This window comes from Cyanistes caeruleus, chromosome 23 (genome assembly GCF_971803275.1).
Source record: "Cyanistes caeruleus chromosome 23, bCyaCae1.hap1.1, whole genome shotgun sequence".
Taxonomy (NCBI): domain Eukaryota; kingdom Metazoa; phylum Chordata; class Aves; order Passeriformes; family Paridae; genus Cyanistes; species Cyanistes caeruleus.
The window spans coordinates 7008076-7025901 of NC_141723.1; the positions used below are offsets into that span (position 1 = coordinate 7008076).

The 17826-nt window shown below is 49.3% G+C and overlaps 3 protein-coding genes across 24 annotated transcripts in view; 1 reads left to right on the forward strand and 2 right to left on the reverse strand.

Annotated features, from left to right (window-relative positions):
* Positions 1 to 186: 186 nt before the first annotated feature.
* H2AX (H2A.X variant histone) lies at positions 187 to 1843 on the reverse strand. Its single transcript, XM_086860981.1, is given in 4 exon segments — positions 187 to 580; positions 582 to 882; positions 1068 to 1161; positions 1829 to 1843. Coding segments are annotated over 4 exon segments (804 nt in total).
* Positions 1075 to 17826, forward strand: part of C2CD2L (C2CD2 like) — a 44867-nt gene continuing 28115 nt past the window's right edge. For 5 of the 20 annotated variants that reach the window (XM_086861213.1, XM_086861215.1, XM_086861225.1 and 2 more), the window contains exons 1-10: positions 9277 to 9678; positions 11013 to 11108; positions 11485 to 11604; positions 13578 to 13688; positions 14537 to 14650; positions 15271 to 15388; positions 15558 to 15681; positions 16210 to 16274; positions 17154 to 17281; positions 17590 to 17761. In XM_086861213.1, coding sequence (XP_086717339.1) covers positions 9433 to 9678; positions 11013 to 11108; positions 11485 to 11604; positions 13578 to 13688; positions 14537 to 14650; positions 15271 to 15388; positions 15558 to 15681; positions 16210 to 16274; positions 17154 to 17281; positions 17590 to 17761 — 1294 coding nt within the window. In that variant the 5' untranslated portion in view covers positions 9277 to 9432. Of the gene's footprint in view, positions 1209 to 4346; positions 4573 to 6838; positions 6954 to 7124; positions 8171 to 8191; positions 8419 to 9276; positions 9679 to 11012; positions 11109 to 11484; positions 11605 to 13577; positions 13689 to 14533; positions 14651 to 15270; positions 15389 to 15557; positions 15682 to 16209; positions 16275 to 17153; positions 17282 to 17589; positions 17762 to 17826 lie in introns of those variants that run through there. The other 15 variants (XM_086861212.1, XM_086861214.1, XM_086861221.1 and 12 more) reach the window with 10 other exon arrangements.
* Positions 2697 to 8157, reverse strand: DPAGT1 (dolichyl-phosphate N-acetylglucosaminephosphotransferase 1). Of its 3 annotated transcripts, XM_023917980.2 has the most exons (9): positions 7618 to 8157; positions 7420 to 7540; positions 7121 to 7334; positions 6433 to 6579; positions 6222 to 6306; positions 5572 to 5760; positions 4890 to 4977; positions 4383 to 4538; positions 2697 to 3261 (listed from the first exon to the last, which is right to left on the reverse strand). In XM_023917980.2, the coding sequence occupies exons 1-9, from the start codon at positions 7770 to 7772 to the stop codon at positions 3196 to 3198; spliced, it is 1221 nt and encodes a 406-aa protein (XP_023773748.1). In that variant the 5' UTR covers positions 7773 to 8157; the 3' UTR covers positions 2697 to 3195. The 3 variants fall into 3 exon arrangements, with proteins under 3 accessions (XP_023773748.1, XP_086717367.1, XP_086717366.1); XM_086861241.1 differs by lacking the exon at positions 5572 to 5760 and having other exon boundaries at positions 7618 to 8150; XM_086861240.1 differs by lacking the exon at positions 4383 to 4538 and having other exon boundaries at positions 7618 to 7772.

Here is a 17826-nt window from a genome sequence, read left to right on the forward strand (position 1 = left end):
CCAGTGAAGGGGGAGCTGAAGCAGAAGCCGAAATTTCAGTTACTCTGGCTTCCTGCACTTGCTACTAAGTCAGCATCCTCTCAGCAGGGCTTGTAGAAACGCTGAAACGACACCGTCTTGTTTTGCAAATAAAACAGGTTTATTTCCTAGGCAACGTCCACTGAATGTACCACAGGCAAGTAAGAGTTAAATTAACGGGCCTTTACGGAGCAGCTCTCGCACTTGGTGTTTCGCTGGCCCCGGGCCGGTTCCTGTCCAGCCCCCCGCAGCCAAGGCCGGCCACGGCTCCTTTCGTTCTCTTCCCTCCTCCTGCCTCCTCCGCGGATCGCAGCTCTCCCGATGGGCAGTGGAGTCCGAAAAGGGCCTTTGTGTCGTGTTGGGAGGGCGGGCCGGCCGGCCGGCCTTGTACTCCTGTGACTGCTCTCCGTTGCCCGTCTTCCTGGCCTTCCTGTGCAGCAGAACGCGGTGGGCAAGGACGCCGCCCTTCGCGGTGGTAACGCTGCCCAGCAGCTTGTTGAGCTCCTCTTCATTGCGCACCGCTAGCTGTATGTGACGGGGATTGATTCGCAGCTCCTTGTTTACGTGCCGCGTTGCCTGCGAGCTCCAGGATCTCAGCGGTCAGCTACTCGAGCACGGCCGCCAGATGTACGAGCGAAGTGGTCCCCACCCGCTCCGAGTAGTGCCCGCGCCTCAGCAGCCGGTAAACGCGCCCTGCCGGGAACTGCAGCCCAGCCCGGGACGAGTGAGACTTGGCCTTAGCGCGGGCCTTACTGCTGCTCTTCCCCCTGCCGACTCTATAGCGTGCCTTTCTGCTGCTGAAGCGCTGGGACCGGAGGTGCCGCGCCTGGAATTTTTTATAACTTCCCGCCAAGTAGCGTCCAGCTTATTGGACGGCACCACCGCCCCTCGCTATTGGTGCGTCTACCGGAAGAAGCTTTTTGCTGAGTGGTCGCTTGTGTGATACCGACGCGCTCGCTCTGAATGCGTTGGCCACGGGGTCCGGCCAATCAGCGAGCGAAGCCGCGAGTACGCGATGCCGACCCGCCCGCTGGGAGGGAGTTACCGACCTCGCGCAGCACTTCCCGCCGCCTCTCCGGGCGCGCGCGGCGCTTTCTGAGGGGTGGAGTCAGCCCCTGGGCCCGGCCCGTTGTCGGGGCCTAGCTTCCGTGTAGAGAAGAGCGGTTCCTAGTATACCTACAGACTTACAGGTATCCCTGTCTGTAGGGGCATTTGCCTTAGAGTGGCATATGGGGGGAAGAGCATTTAGTGATGTGAAAAAACCTACCATGAGATACTTTTTAGGGAATTGTGGGAATGTGTGATACATATTATGGGCTTATAACGTGGGTATAATAAGAGAAGCACCAAAGGAGAGGGAGCAGTCAAAGTGGCATAGAGGGAAAAAACATGGGAACATTGAAGAAAAAAAAAAAAAAGCTGAGAAAGTGGTAACGTTTTAAAATGTTGCTGATCTGTGAGAATACAGTCTCTGCTGGCTTACTTAACCCAACGTGTTTTTTTTTGCCCCAGAGTGAGCTGACCGTCTACCCTATGTCCCTCTGGAGGTCTAAGTGCCAGCAACTGGCACTGGGACACAGCTAGTGGTTCCAGCAAATGGGAAGACTTCAGCACATGCAGGGAGGGGCCAGGGCTAGGTGGCATGCAAGTGTGTGTGATCCCTAGCGAATGAGCCAGACCAGAGAGCAGGTAGGATAATGGAATTTGGAGCCCAGGACCAGAAATGGGAGAGGTCAGTCAGCAGGATGCTTACTGGAGGGAGGGCTAAGCCAGCTTACTGGGGAAAATGGGGTGGCTGCCTGAGAGGTACCTCTTGGAAAGCCATATCGCTAGATCAGCTAGCAGAGAGCTTAATTTCTCTGTTCATATGCCCTGGTGCCAGAAAATACAGCAGCTATTTACTGGACAGACTGTTCAAGGCCAGGTACTGAATGGCTTCATACTGTATGTGTTTATGGATATACTGTACTAGTAGACTTACAAACTGATCAGCTGGAGAGGAGGAAGAGGATTCGGCCACTCATACCATTCATTGAGGGCTGTGTGTTTTCTGTGTGGATCGGTGCCGCTGGACACAGGCTTCTGGTAATACGTTCCAAGCCTTTCTACTAGCTGGACTTAGGTGTGCAGAGGGGCAGTACCCTTGCATCTGTTAGTGTACTGGACCTGGCAATTTATATTTTCACCCACCTCTGCATCCCTGTTTCTGCTGTTGCAGTGTTCACTTTCACTACCATTACTCTTGCAAGGACTGTAACCTGGTACTCCAATGGCTGTTCTGTTTTTCTGTCAGGTAGCGAGCAATTCCGTGTTGAACTATGGTGCTAAATACTGCTATACAAATAAATATTTGTATTTGAGGAAAAGGGATTGGTAGTCAGCAGGGTCTTAGTTCCACGTCAATCTAAGGGTCTTACCGATACCCTATTAAGACAAGGACATGGTGATCCTTACTCTGCTAGCCTATTCCAGACATGCCCTCTTCCAGGGAGGAAGTGAGACAAAAAAGGTATTCAGAATTAAAAGTTCATCAGCAGGAACATTGTCAATAGCCATAAAAATGGAGGGAGTCTACTGTAGAAATGATCAGCTGCCTAACAGGGTCGATAGGTAGAGATGGGTCACATAACCTAGTTTCGCTGCATGTCAATATTGCTGAAGCAAAGCACTGCAGGGGAAAGGGTACCATGAATTATTTTATTCTCGGAGCGCTCTGAGTTTTGAGTATGGGTTATAACGTGTCATTCTATGTCCATGGACCAAAAACAGGATTGGAGAAGCTAGGCATGGAGTCTTGTTTACTCATTCTGCTCACAGAAATTAAAGTTGCTGTTTTCTCTCTTAGTGAGCAGTAATGTCTTTGTTAGATGTATAGAGATTCCAACTTTCCCACTTTCCCTGAGTGCTGTCATTTGCTTCCCCTCTAAAAGGTATTCCTAGTAACAATGATGTCCAAGAGGCAGTGAATCTTTTCCATCACAGAACTGGACAAAAGCCTTTGGTGCACAAAAAACATTCCAGTTCAAAACTAGCCCACGCAAAGCAGTTGCTTGCATTTTGACAGGTATTCTGAGATTCTCAGAGGGTTGGGAGTAAGATCAGTTGAATCATTTGGTCAAGCAAGTGGAGAAAATGGACTGGCAGGTAGAACTCTTTCCCTTGCTCCTGACAGTCCAGTCAGACATCATAAAACAAGCGCACTAGTTGGTACCGGATCGAAAATGCAATCGTGCTGCCAAGGACCTAGGTAAAAATCAGACACATAACAGAAACATTATATTGTTGCATGGTTTACAGGCTATCAGATTTCTCCTTTCCAAACGGATTTGCTAAGCTTTCCAGCATGCCTCATAAAACGGCAACAAAAAGGCTACTTTTTTTTATGTATAGGAAGATAAATGGCAGAAGTCTATCCAAAGACCTTGTCTCTTTGAGGATTTTCGGTATCGGTGGGAGATTTCTTCATGTGCCTGCACACAGTCACATTCTAAGAACAGGTGGATGAGATAAACGTTTGTAACTCCTTCTCCCTTAAGGAGCCTATATTATAATAAAATATTTGTAATGGAAAATACCTTATGTCAAAGCTGAAATTCAGCATCCCTACAATAAGGTGCTGTCACTTCTCTGTGGTGACTGGGATCAAGGTAAGTGCTATGTACTTCCTGTCTTCTCCCATCCCCGACGTCATCTGCCTGAGCCCTCAACAGGCTTCCGTTGAAAATCCTTCCTCCCAAATCGAAATCTGGCTAAGTGTCTCTTTCCTAATAAGAATCCCTTATCTTAAATCTGAAGATGAAAAGAAGGATTTTATTGTGGGCAGTTAACCAATGCAGGCCTTTCGAAATGCGGTGTTTTTACTACACTATGTTTGAGAATTCACATGCTGAATAGAGGTAGTGGCAGGATCTGTGAAACATATCCTTGTGCTACAAGTGGCTTCAAAATGCTCCCGCACGCTCCTCAGACTGAAGGACCACTAAGCCATGTGCCACGCTTACACAAGTCCACTTGCCAGAGGTAACTCTGAGACTGTTATTTGGTATTACTGAAAAACAGCAACATACCAAAAGGCTGTTTTTAGTCAGTGACAAGGCACTCTGCTGTGCTCAGGTTTTTCTTGTAACCAGTGAGTCGTGCCTTGTGACTTTTTATTATAAGCTCTCAGTGAATAGGGAGGTCTGTGTCAATTTCCTTCCTCCTTGAGGTGTGTAAGCCTCTTATTCTCCCCAAGCTCCACAGCTCAGCTTATGTGAAGAGCATGCTATCTTACTTTCCCCTTTCCCCTTAAAACTCATGGGACTGGCTTGGATCTGTTTCTATTGCAGAGTAAATCTTTCTACTGGAGGAACCCTTTGTCTGACCTGAATGAGTAGCAACAGGAGAGTGAGATTTCGCTCGTGGGTGGGTCCGATCAGCTTTATGACAAAATTAATAAGGGTCATATTACTGCACTCCGTGTATTCACCATCTTCATCTGTTCCACTCCTCACATCTACTAAGTGCAAGATCTTGACTACCTGAGGAAAGAAATATTGCACACTATTTTACCAGGTATGTTTGGTGTTCACTAGCTAGTCTTGCTCAAGAACCGTTTGCTGTACCAGCCCTGAAATCCTGGTTATACTCTTTCTGAAAAGACATGACAGGGATATGATGGTCCTGGGGCACTTCTATGTGTGGTTATTCTGAAAGAACAATTACTAACACAATAGAGTGACTGTGAGGGATGGTAACAGCCTTTCTTCCAGATTTGAGCCAGTCAATAACTACTGAACCCAAAAGTTCTGCATTTTCTCCCATCCTGTTTCTGTTGCACTTGATGACTGCCTCAAAATGCATCTGAATTTTGAATGTTTTCCACATATTACCTTCAGAATGTTTGTTCCCAGGGCAGAGAGCCTTTTAGTTTTGAATTTGGAGTAGCTCATCTCCAACTTCCCTGTATCAGGATTAAGCCTAAAAGAAACATTTAAAATAAAAAAAAAAATTAAAAGATAGATCACTTTGTGAGCAGACTTAGAATCACAGCTGAGAAAGAAATCCAGTGGTGGAAGAAACAGGAATAACTTGATGTACTTAACAACAGCTGCTGGTATCTAGCTCCTCAAGTGGGGCAGAGAAGACTCTTTTCCATTGTAGCCCCAATATATGCTGTGTAGTTTAAAGAATAAAATAGAAGTATCTAACATTTGCGGAGAGAATTGCTGATGTGGCACAGTGCTACAAAATGCTTGCTACTATGAAATCTTAGCAGATCCCACTGCCGCAGCATTGAAAGAAGCCTGTGTCAATTTCTCTCGATCTTGTAGGTCAGAATCATGATGTTAAAAATCATTCTGTGTCTGAGGGGTGGACTGGTCAGAAATGTTCACTTCTTTGAGAAACCTCTACTGTATGATCTGACTGTAGCTGACAGAGTGAGCTGCTGTCTTTTAAAGAGAAAACATATTTTGATGGCTTTTAAAAAGAGCACCTTCCACCACCTTTCTCAGCTGGTGTTGGAGGTAAAAGACATAACCTGTAGTTACTATAGGTCACTGCGTACATTACCTCGGTAGCCGGTGACGGGGACAAGGAATGGTGTGGAAGAGTTGAGGCAGTGAATAGAGGAAGTTGAGTACTTGTGGGATGAAAAAAAGCAGCATTGTTTTGCTGAAGTGTCCCAAGATCCCCACCACAGCAAAGGTCATACCAGCAAAGTAGCAGAAGGTGTCCCCAACAAATACTCGAGATGGGTACCTGCAATCCATGGAGCAGAAAAGCAAAGGTCTGACATGACTGCTGTTGCCACAAAAATGACTATTTATAACTACTGAGTGTATGCCCACATTGCAGGTTAGAGGTCAATAGGTATCTGCAGCAAATCTACATAGTAAAAACAATTGTAGGTATTTATTCTAAGAACTGCAGGACTGGCACCCACCACCTGACTTGTGGAGAATATGGTATGAAAAGACAGCCAGTGAGGCACAGGCGAGAGTGTATCCTGTGTGTTTGGGTGAGCTGCTGTGACTGCAATTGTTCTAATACAAAGAAAAGGTACAGCTCCATTGATGCTTTGTATTCTTGGTTCTGGCAAGAAGCCTCTCTACGCTCCAGTGTTCCACCTGCACATTGTTAAGTGGTTTTGTTTGTTGAAAAAGGGAGAAACTAGAGGGAAAGGATGGTTCCAAACAAATTCTGAATGTCTATCCTCTTACCAGTTGTGGTAAAATAGGCCCAGCGTGGTAAAAAAAAAGGGAATCATGAAGTAGAGAGAAAAAATATGATCATCTTGATAATCCCCTATAGAAAAAAGAAAAACATGTGTTTGTGATAGGACAAGATGGTTCATTTTTAGTAATACCAGCTACTGAAATCTAGAATTTGCTCCCTTTGCTTTTTGTGCCCACAAATGTTTATTTTCCTTACCGTTTAGCTCTACAATATTGAATATGATAATGGAAGCAGCTATCACCAGTGACTGTCCTGCTTCAATTCCATTAATTCCAGCGAGTATGTTGATGGCATTAGTGCAGAACACTGCTAGCATACCCATGTACACGTAGTAGAGGATACCTGCAGATCAGAGCAAGACAAATGATATAGTATTTGGAGGCAAAGCAGGCCCTAGACCAATTCACTGAAGTGCTCGCTTCTTGCTTTATACAACAACCTATTACCTAACAATCTCAGTGAGTTTTGAGAGTGGTAGCTTCCTCTCTCACGAGTTAGTCTCTCATAGTAGACTGCTTCCTCTCTTACGAGTTAGCCGTCAAGTGTACGTGTATGTACAGCACTGTGACTGCGGCAAACTGCTGTGACATGGCAGCCAGCTGTAGTGCCCTGTCTAACTTCACGGTGTTGTCAGCCATGTGCTGTGTGCCCCAGTACTCACCTCTATTGCCAGGTTCATGGGAAAATGATTGGTGCCTGTCTATGCACAGCTGAATGTATGCTGGGTTTCTTTCCGGCCTAATGTTTAGTGGGTGGAGTGCCATTCTCTTAACTGGTTACTTAAGCAAATCCTTAGTCTGCTCCCTCTGCAGCACAAAGTGCTTCATGTGATTCCTTCCACTGACTCCTTGTGGATGACTGTTTCTGTTGATTCATAACTTACCCAGGTCCAAATGCATGCCCAGCAGCAGCCGGAAGGGCTTAGGCACCACAATGGTCGTGTTCCCAAAGTTGGTGAAGTAAACCATGAGCAGTGGGAGGGAAGCCATCGTAGGAAGAAGCAACTTGTGGCGCCAGCGCAGGTTCAGAACATCATCTGCAAAGCCCAGGAAAATCATGCAGCAGATGGCAAGGAGCGAACCGATGAGCTCCACGAACTGCAGGACAGAGAACAGGACCCCGGTCACCGGTGGCCACTCCCTGCCCCTGCCTGCCACGCTTGCAGCATCAGACGAGCCTCACCTCATCGTGAGGAAAGGCCGCGCACTGCTCCTCCACAAAACATCTCAGGAAGGGCACGGGGATGAAACAGAAGAGGATGATCAGGAACACGGCACCGCTGATCACGCCCTGTGCTTCGGGGCTGGAAGGTAGAGCGGGGGCAGTCAGCCTTGCCCGGGCCGGCCCCGCGGGGCAGCACCGGGGGGCAGCGCTACTCACACGGGCCGCCTTGAGGTCTTATTGAGGTCCTCCCCGAAGAGCCGCGCGGCGAGGAAGTGTTGTGTGAAGGCCGGGATCAGCGTGAGCGTGGCCGCAAAGCCCAGCAGCGACCCGCCGAGGTTGATGAGGAGGGGCACGGCAGGCCAGGCCGCCATGGCCACGGCGGGTGCTGCCCCTGCCAAGGACGCGGAGCGAGGCCGGACGGGGGCGCTGCCCTTCCCGGCCGGGCGCTACTCGGACGGCGCCGGATGCGCGGGGCCCTCGCGGCGTATCGGGGGCGCCATCTTTGGCACTGGCATGAGATTCCCGCAGGCACGGAGCTCTGCTCGCACGACGGCCAGGATCGGTAGCGGTTTCAGCCGCGTAAAGGGCCGTGTGGAGGCGCCTGTCGCCGGCGCTAAGGTTCGCGGCGCTCCTCCTCCTCCGCGGCGCTCCTCCGAAACTGCGCCGGGAGCAGCACTCGCCCAGGGACAGCCCCGCCACGGACTCCGCCCCGCAATGCCCGCAACCGCCATGGCCACCTTAGTCCCCCCTTCCCCCGCTCGTTTTACAGGTACGTCACTTCCTCTCACGTGGGGAGCGGATGAACTGCAGCGGAGGCACGGCGGGCGGGTGGGACCGGGCGGTGCTGAATGACCGACGGCTCCCAGCCGGAACAGCTTTTTTGCTGGGCTCTGGGGAGCGGCGCTTGTGTGCGGCCGCGGGCGAGCCGCGGCCAGCGCGGTCGCCGGCGGCCGGCGGGGCGGCGAGCCGTGTTGCCGAAGTGCAGAATGCGCGAGCGGAAAAGCGAGCGGCTGTCGGGTTCGTTTTCCCACGTGCTTCCTCAGATGTCGGCAAAATTCAGTAAAATACCTTACTGGAGATTTTTGATTGTCAGGGAATCTGTAACTGCTGTTGGGCCCTCGGGGCATTTTTTGGGCGGTGGGGAGGGGAAGGCAGGATGGGCTCAATGTTTATTCACTGTTATGTTCACAAAGGTGTGAGTCGATGAGCAGAAGGGAGACGGAGCAGGAGGTTAGGTAGCAGCAAGAACTTTTACGTGCCCTGAACCTGTATGGCAACCTGAATTAGGTTTTGATGGCTTTATCTGATTTTTCTGATGGCTTTTTGGCCGCCTGGGGAGCTGATGCTGTGTTGAGAGGCCTACTCTGCTCTGCTGTCAGTTGAACGTATGCAAAAGCGATCTTGTAAACTTTAAATAAACTTTGAGGCAGGCACATGGTACTGCCGGGGAGGAAAGCACAGCACAGAGGTGCAAGGGGAGCATGTCTGGCCAGAGGCCGCTGCTACTTTGGTTTGTGACTGTCGGGAGGCGATCAAAATTCGTGTTGCTTGAGAGTGGCGCAATCGGGAGCAGATGAACGGAAAAGTTCCGTCTTGCTGGTGTGTCCTGCATGCCTGCTGGGAACAGGGCAATGACTCCCGGCAGAAAAGAGCGTGATGTGAGGAGAAAAGCGTCGTTAATCGGAGCTCGGAAAGCTCGGTGGGGAGCTGGGCTTTCAGATCGCGGCTCTTTTGCTATTTCAGCCCCCCAGAAGAGAAGGCTCCGGCAGCAGCCGTGAGGTTCCCCTGCCGTTCAGACCGGGTACCACAGCCTTCCCGCAGGCACGGGGCGGAGCGGCTTGGGCGGCTCCGCCGGGCCGCGGGAGGCGCGCGTGCTCCGCCGCGCCGGAAGGAAAGAGGCGGCGGCGGCGGGTGCGCGTGCGGTGCCGCGGGGCTGCTGCGGGGCCACGTGCACCCGGTGTTGCCAGCGGGGCAGCGCCGCAGCCCGCCCGCCATGCCCGCCGCGCCGCCGTGAGCCCCGCGCGCCGTGCCATGGGGCCGGACCTGGGCTGGGCCGCGCTGGTGCTGCTCTTCGCCGCCTCGGTGCTCACCGTGGCGGCCTGGCTGCTGCAGTACTGGCGTTCTACGGCCCTGCGAGCGCTACAGCGTCGCGGACCGGCGGCGGAGGAGGCCGGAGCCCGGGCGCTGCTCGCGGCGCTTCTCGCCCTCAGGTCTCTACGGGAGCAGTGGCAGCGAGCTTGGGTGCGAGCTCTCAACAGCCAGGCGCGCCGGCACGGGGTACGGCAGGGCACGAGCGGGGGCGCGCGGGGAGCGGCAGCGAGCTGAGGCGGGCCCATCCGCCTGCTCTTCGTTCGCGGGGTCGGGACAGCCCTTCCCCGTAGGGCGCTCCGGCCGGAGGAGCCCTTAGACAGCAGGAGCCGTGCGGACGGCTCGGCGCGGCCTGCGCGGGAGTGCGCTGCGGTGTGCGAGCGCGGAGGGAGCGGAGCGGGTTACCACGCGTCGTTTAATGCGGGTTGGGGCAACACTGTAGTCACTCTGATGTTTCCACAGCAAGCTCTTCGAAATGTTCTGGTATTTATTTTCTTTAATTTCCCAGTATTGCCATTGTATTAGCTGTAGTTTTGAAGTTCACGAAGGACAGTATGCCTTGATGATTCCATGTGGAAATAATTGCATTATAGCTTGTGTTACCTACAAGGCAGGGACTTAATGCCCACAGAAACAGTGGTCCAAAACATTTCAAGGTCTATTGTGATCTCGGTTTTTTTTCTGTCGTGTGAGTGGGAAGGGGTTGCCTTTCTGTTAAGTTGTATAGGAAAATCAAGAGTTAAAAAAGGTTAGCATGAAACTAACATATTTGAAGACAAAGCAGTTAAAGTCTTGAAGAATATGATGCAAACTTGTGTTTGAGTTTTCCAGCAAGATAGGAAAAGCATCTCCCTTTTTCACAGTGGCAAACTCTAGATTGGATTCAGTGTGAAGTGTCTTCTGCCATTGGGCTTAGTGCTTCCCCAATTCCCCTGTAGAAACTCACCCTCTGCTTCCATGCCCCTCTTATCACAATGCAATAGTCATCATGTCAAAGTGCTGCCAGTTTCCCAAATGTGATACGCCATACTTTTCTGCCATGTGTTGAATTACTGAGATTCTCACAAAATGACCAGAATGTGTAAGTTCCAGAATTTAGGACTCCTGTAAAGGGAAGATTAGCTGGTGGCTGAATTGGCATGGAGGCCCCTGGAGGGCCACACTTCAGTTTCTGCTGCAGCTGCTCCTTGTCTGGGGCATGTCTGCTCAGAAAGCAGCACTGCCTCAGTGAGTTGCTGGGTCTAAAATCTGTTTTCTGAAGCGAGGTCTGGAAGTTGTCCAGGAGGACTTTGTCTTATGTGAGATTCTGGGTGAGATTTGGCCTTTCTTGGAGGTGCTTATATCTGCTTGTGAATTCAAGCTTTAACTGGACACCTTGTTTCTGTTCTCTGTATGGACAAGCTGAGGTGGGTAGAATTACAGTGTGCAATAGTTCTGGGTGCTGGTTTGTGAAAACAGACTGGAGTGTCTGTGGAACCTGACATTGGGTGTCTCTGGGAACTAACAGAGTTTTCTCTTTGCAGAGTTCAGTGCAGATCATATTTGAAGAGGGTCCTCAGTTACCACAAGCCACAAATATAAGTTGTGTGACATGCAAGGGACAGTTGGACCACAGCATGGTAAGGCTTTGTTGTTCTGAATGTACAGTGTGGCATTTCTCCATTGGTGGTGTGTTCTACAGAGGCTGCTGAGGCTTTCGTGATGGAGGTGGTGGAGCCGAGCAGGTTTTGGGTGAGGTCTGTTTGAAGGAGTTTGGAAGCCTGTCTCCTGTTTGGAGGCTCTGGAGCTGCACATCGGTGAGCTCTGTGAGGGAAGTTACGTTGGTGGAGCCAGGATGTATGAATGCCGAACCCAAACATCAGAGTCCTGCTGTAGAGAGCAGAAGAGAGCTCTTGTCACAGCACAGGGTCTGAAGTGTCAGGTTTGCATTGTGGAACTTGGTGAGAATAACATAGCTGCCTCTTGCCAGGATGTAAATTCATCTTTTCTTTTTAGGTGCTGTGCTGCCATCTGTCAGCTGAAGCTGTGAAATTCCCTGTCTCTGTTACTCAGCAGTCCCCAGTTGCTGTTTCTGTGGACACGTATCATGTCACTTTGGCTGTGCTGCAGGCTCAGGTAAGGGTTATAAGAAGTTAAACATTGACCTTACTCCTCCACCTAGTCCCACACTGATTGAGGAAGGAGGACCTGGTTCAGTACAAATAAAGGCCTTGTTGGTCTGGAAGAAGCAGTGTGCAGTCACTAACATTTGGTGAGGTGGCAAATATTCCCCATCTGCATGCCGAGTCTTGTCTTCAGAGTCTTCATCTGCAGATTTTGGCTATGAAACATAGCTGTAAGAAATCCTAGAGAGTTTTGAGTCATGGCAGCATTCTATACTGGCTTTGAAGGGGGTATTTAAGAAGTGGGAAGTCCAGAGAATTCAATTCCTCTTGTGGCATAATGGAAGGGGAAAGGTATGTCCTGTGGATATATGAAAGTGTGGTGTCCTCGTAGTGGGTGTGAAAAAGAAATCTATGGGCTTGTCAGTTCCCCTCATTACGTTCACCGGAGCACAACACAGCTTTTTCTGGGCATTGAATATCGGAGATGCTTCTCCCAGCAAAAGGGGCTCTGAAATCACAATGGGTGGTAACTCCATAGTTACTTTCCAGCTGGATTTGATTCTCTGGAATGTGGATTTGTTTCCATCATGATGAAGGACGTAACACTGGAGATGATACTTTGCTTGGAGGCAGTGTGCTCATATATGCACCAAAAAAAAAAAAAAAAAAAAATTAAAAAAATAGACATGGCAAAATTAGAAGTAACTCAGCGGTAGCAGAAACCAATCCCATGCTGTTGCAGGCAGTTTGAAGCTTCTTCTGGAACTCTTTTGCTCTCAGAAGCTTTATGAAAATTTTCAGCCTACTTTTATCAGGTCATTCTAGTTTGATTTTGTACCTCTGTTCTGTAGTCATCTCCTCCAGAGATCCAGAGCTCCAGAGACCTCCTCTCTCTTTAGCATGTAGTGTGCCTGCTGCCAATCTAGTTCTGGACAACTGGAGTTGCTTTTCATCTCTGAGAGGTCCCCTTTTTCACATCTCATCCGATTGCTCCTCTACTTACTGGCATCTTCTAGGTCTCCTTGTCTGCGCCTGATGAAGTTCTGGGTTGATTGTTCATTTAAGGAGTTGCATGTGGTATTCTAATTGAGGTCTTGCTGCCGCTGCTTTATGAAATGCTGGATAGATTACCGCATGCCTGCCTGTGTTCTGGAATACTTCAAGTACTGTGTTCCCAGTTGTGCCCTGTCTATTCTGCACACCTCCTTTTGGTTTACGTGACCGCTGTGTCTCCTATCTGTTGCTTTTGTCCAGTGACCTTCTGTGTTGTCAGTAAATGTCAACCTGGCAATTGAGAACTATGTTGAATTTCGTTACCCAGGTTTTAGCAGTGCTCTACGGTCAATTCGGTTCAGTTCCTGTGTGGCTCTGCCTCTGTCTGTCACATGCTTTTATGATGCTTTTATTTTATGCATTATTTTTATTTATTAATTTTTTATTTATGCATTATTTTTAATGATGCTTTTATGGACACATGGGTGTGCAACTTTTTAACTTCACCTAAACTACAGGATGGTGTACAGTCTGGTTTGTTGTTGCAGCCTAATGGTGACCCAGATGGGTCTTCAGCCTGAGGATTATCTCCTAGGGATGCATTGCTAACTTATAAATAGTTGTGCTTACATTTGACAATAGCTAATTGATGTATGTAGCTCAGTAAATATCCTATGTATTGGTGTCCAGTTGGGCACTTTTGGATTGTACTGCAGGCTTTTTCTTCAGTCAAAGAAATAACAGATCATTTTTCTCTCTAGTGGTGCCTGGGGATCCAACAGCAGTGAGGGAACCAGATATCACTATAGAGCATTGAGGCTTCTGCAGCTGCTTCATCCTGTCAGTTTGGGAGTACTTGTGTTCTTATGTTCTGGTTTTTACTGTTGCACTGGCTTGAGGGCCTTTCAGTCGCTGAATTCGGAATGGGGCAAAAATCACCTAGTATAAACAGAAACTGTTTCCAACTGTGGGTAATTTGTTCTGGGCCAGGTGGAGATCCACTTGGAGGAGATACAGAATGAGGGTCTCCTAGTGTCATGGACATTCAAAGACAGACCAGACTTGGACCTTTTGGTTCTTCCGCGACTTGAGCTTCCTGAGGTGAGTCGCCAACAGTGAGAGGCTGACTGTGAGTGGAGGAAGGGAGTAAGGAGCAGAAACAGCTAGAAGGCAGGTTGCTGTGGAGGAGAAGGGTTGGCAACTCACTGCCATGGCCCTTTAAGGCAGTGGAGGGGATTCTTTCATCCTGGAATCCATACTAGCTCAGTTGTGTCAAAACAGCATCCTCAAGAGGACTGAGGTGGTACCAGTATCTATTGAAGGCTTTCTATGTAGGTTCCTCCTGCCGTTGTCAGACGTAGAGCTGCCACTTTTTTTTTGTGTGAGGTGGTGTTTGCTTTTTGTTGTTGTGTTAGCTTGGTTATGTTGGTTAAGTTTGGTTGGGTTTTTTAGAAGCGATTAATTAAGATTTAAGAGATTAATGTGGGGAATCCCTGGGTTAGAGGTTTAATGAACAGAATGTGGATGTGCTTGCACATCCGTGATCCAAATAGGTTGGTAGATTCATTGTTTTATTGACACCTTTGTTACTTTATCCTGAGTAGATACAGGAATTCGGCTGTTTTCCCAAAAGTGTGGTGGCACTATCTCCTGAGGTAGTGAGCATGTGACAGACTATAAAAGCTGTATTGTAAAAATTTACACTAGATAAAGTACAGAAGTAGAGGCTTAGTTTGTCACATTTAGAAAGCTTGCGTTTGCCTGAGCTGCTACACAGAAGATTTAAGCACCGAGGAGGATGGGTATGGAATATGGGAAGAGTATCTAGGAGGTTATTACTGGGACAATGACTGTGTAGCATATTAGAGACTTGAGAGGCAGGTGGAGCTGTAAAGGTGTCCTTTTTTTTTATGACTTTCCTGCATTTCCTCTTGATTTACGGAGAGAAGGATGAAGGGAGAGCAGATCTGTCCACTATAAAGGACCTGATTGAGGATACCATTGTCAGCACGAAGCCAGCCGTGATGGTGAATTTGATGGCCTGCACAACTGGAGCCAGTGCAGTAAGTCACTCTTCTCATGTCATTCTTGTGCCTCAAACACAGGCCCCCAAGACACTTCTGAGGGCTGAGGGTCAGGCAGGAAACCAAGGGTTGAGTTTCATTTCTGGACAACAGCTGAATCTCGGCCTGCTCTGTCATAGGAGTTTGGGTACTGTGACATGACTCATAGGGATAGTTAGAAATTGCTCCCAAGGGCAACTCCTTCCACTTTTTTTCTTGAATGCTCATTGTCAGCCATGTGCTTGCAGAGCTGGACTGCCTGAGGTATGTCTCTCCGTTGGCAGTCGCCCTTGCTCTGATCACCAAGGCTCTGTCCAGGGCAGCCTTTGCGGGTGTGGAATGGCCCATGGTTTGTCATCATCAGTTGATGATCTGGTAGCCAGCGAGCTTGTTCTTCCCTGTCTTCTTTTCTGTCTGCCTTAAACTTCTCATCTGAAATAACACGAGGGCCCACTGGAGGTCAGTAGCTTTGGATACCTGCAAGCATTCCTTGATGCTTGCGGGTATTCCCCTGTGTTGGTGTGAGGAGCTACTTAATAGATACAAGGATGATCCGTCTTGCTGCTATCTGCTGGCAAGTGAACGATAAAGGTATCGGTCTTGCTCTTGTCATTCCTCAGGTACCCAGTAATAAGTTGACTCGAGAGTCCCTGTCTGGAGTAGCAGCAGCCCCTCTGGGTTCTAAGCTGTTGCTCCGGAATCTTCGAGTGCTGAACTTGGGCTGCCAGGGGAAGGGAGGTAAGTGTGAAAACCTCCCTTGCTGACCCACAGGGCCAAGCATGCAGGTGGCAGGATTGGAGCGAGTGGACGTTTTGGGTGCTTTTGAATGGAAAAGAGGGCCATGTGCCTGATGATACACTGCCTCTTGTTGATGAGTGCACTTGTGCCCTCTGTCTTTCTGTTGCAGGAACTGGGGAGATACGCTGTGTGGTGGAGCTAGACAGCCCCCCACAGCAGAAGTCGACGAGGCCAATGACAGGTGGCAGTGTCAATGCTGCAGGAGAGATGGAATGGAATGACGAGTTTCTTCTGTAAGTGTCTGCTCTCCTTCTGGCTGGCAGAGCATAGGTGGACCGGCACAGTCTCTGGGTAACATTGCCATGCTGCAGTAACTGATGTGCATGCTGCTGAGGTGAAGTCTGCACCACGGGACAGTGTCCATTTGTGATCCCCCTGTGCTGGACTGCTGATTCTGGCATTTTGCCCCAGCTCACATACATATTTCTCGCTTCACTGAACACTCTGTGTTTTAACTGGATGGGCAGAAACACTGATTGTAGGTGCAGGAGGTGCAGTGGGGCTGTAGCATAAACAGCCTTCCAGAGGGATTGCCCTCTCAACTTCCACTGGCAGCCCTACACAGCTCTGCAGGGTAGTTCTCATTCGTGTTATTTGGTGCTCTAGTCATGTCCTCCACGGTAGTGGCATGCTACTGAAACTTTGGAGAGAGTGATGAGGCGTGTGACATTTGAGGGAGGGAAGATAAAGAATGCAGTTGTTTGCTCCATGGCCATTTTAAAAAGGAGTGCCTAATACCAGTCTGTCTTTGGTTTCAATAGGGAGTTGGGACCTAGAAGCAAAGAACTGAAACTACAGGTGCTGGGGGACAGCGACGGAGGGGGAAGTGAGTATGAGCAGCCATTAGTTGGGTTGTAAGATGGGGAGGCAAAAATGCCTAAGGGACTCACTGTGCTTTAAGCTCATGGTAGTTCTCTGTCGGTACAACATGTGATGACTTCTGCAAAGGATTTTTCATATTTAGCTTTATGTGAGCTTCTGTGACTGGGTGAAGTAACTCTGGGTTCTCTTTTTACCGAAACGGTCTGGGGCTGACTTTGAATCAGGAGGTTCCTGTGGCCTGCCCGTCTGCATTCTGAAGCAGGGAGAGGCATGCGGAATTTTGCCTCTTGTGTTAGGAGAGCTTTGCATAAGGCTCTTAACTATTCTTTTGTACTCAGTTGGACTAACTGCAGCATCTATTTTTGATGGAGGCCACACAGTGGCCTTTTAAAGGGAGTTGATACCTGAATTGTTAAAGAGGAGTGGAGGAGCACTGCCTGCCCCTTCTCCTTCTTGAACTTGGGAGTTAGCGGAGTTGTGGGGATCTGCTGTGTTGGCCCATAGAGCTGCTTCCCTAAAGCAGAGATTACCTTGGAGATGTGCGAGGTGCTGTGTTGCTGTTGGACACGGAGTGATTCACACAGACACAGCTCAGTGTGTGATAGAAAAAAGAGAGTGATTTATTTTGTGGTTTCCGTAGTTATAGATTTTTGGCAATGACCAGGGATTGGATAGTTAGGTTACCGCTTTCCTAACTACACTGGTCGTGAGAAACGTTAATGAAAAGACATTTCTTTAATGGAATGTATAAACATCTATGTTTACAGTTACTTTCCTGGGAAAGTGGCTAGAAACTATGAAAACAAGATTAGAAGGTTTAATTCTTAGGGCAACAGTGCTGAGGTCATGCGAAGTGTTCCATTTTTACTCTTCCTTCTTGCAGATGTGCTGCTGGCATATGCCACGCTTTTGCTAGATTCTTTGGGCAAGCAACCATCTGGGAGACAGGTCTGCTCACTGGCCCCGGGAGCTGGACAGTCACTGACAGCTGAAGCTGCCATTACATTGGAGGTAATGCAGAGCTCGTGACCCCACAAGCTCTGCACACACGCACACTCCGGAAGCATTCATAACATGAGCCTCTAGCTGGAGACACGCATGTTTGGACCTGAGCTTGGTACAGAGAACTAGCAGACCCTTATGCCATGGAGGGGTGGATGTCATCTGACCCTTGGTCCCTGAGCCTCCCGCTATTGAACTGATACTGTACTGGGGATGGCTCCGTGGTGCCCAGAGCCCTAGCTTTTGTTGCCCAAACATGCCTGCCTTTCCATCTGGGAAGAAGAGCGCCTCTCTGAGCAGTGCTTTACTCTTTATAGCTGCTGTTCCAGGAGTCTCCTGCATCTTTGAATGCTCCACATGCCCCGTCTCTGCGAACCAGCATCACCCCCACTAAGAAGGTGGAGATGGACCGGACCATCATGCCTGATGGCACCATTGTGACTACTGTCACCACAATTCAGTCCCGGCCCAAGGCAGACTGCAAACTGGGTGAGGCTGCGCAGCAGCAGGTGTATTGTACAGGTGGCTCCTGTGGCAGGACAGACTTAGCTGCG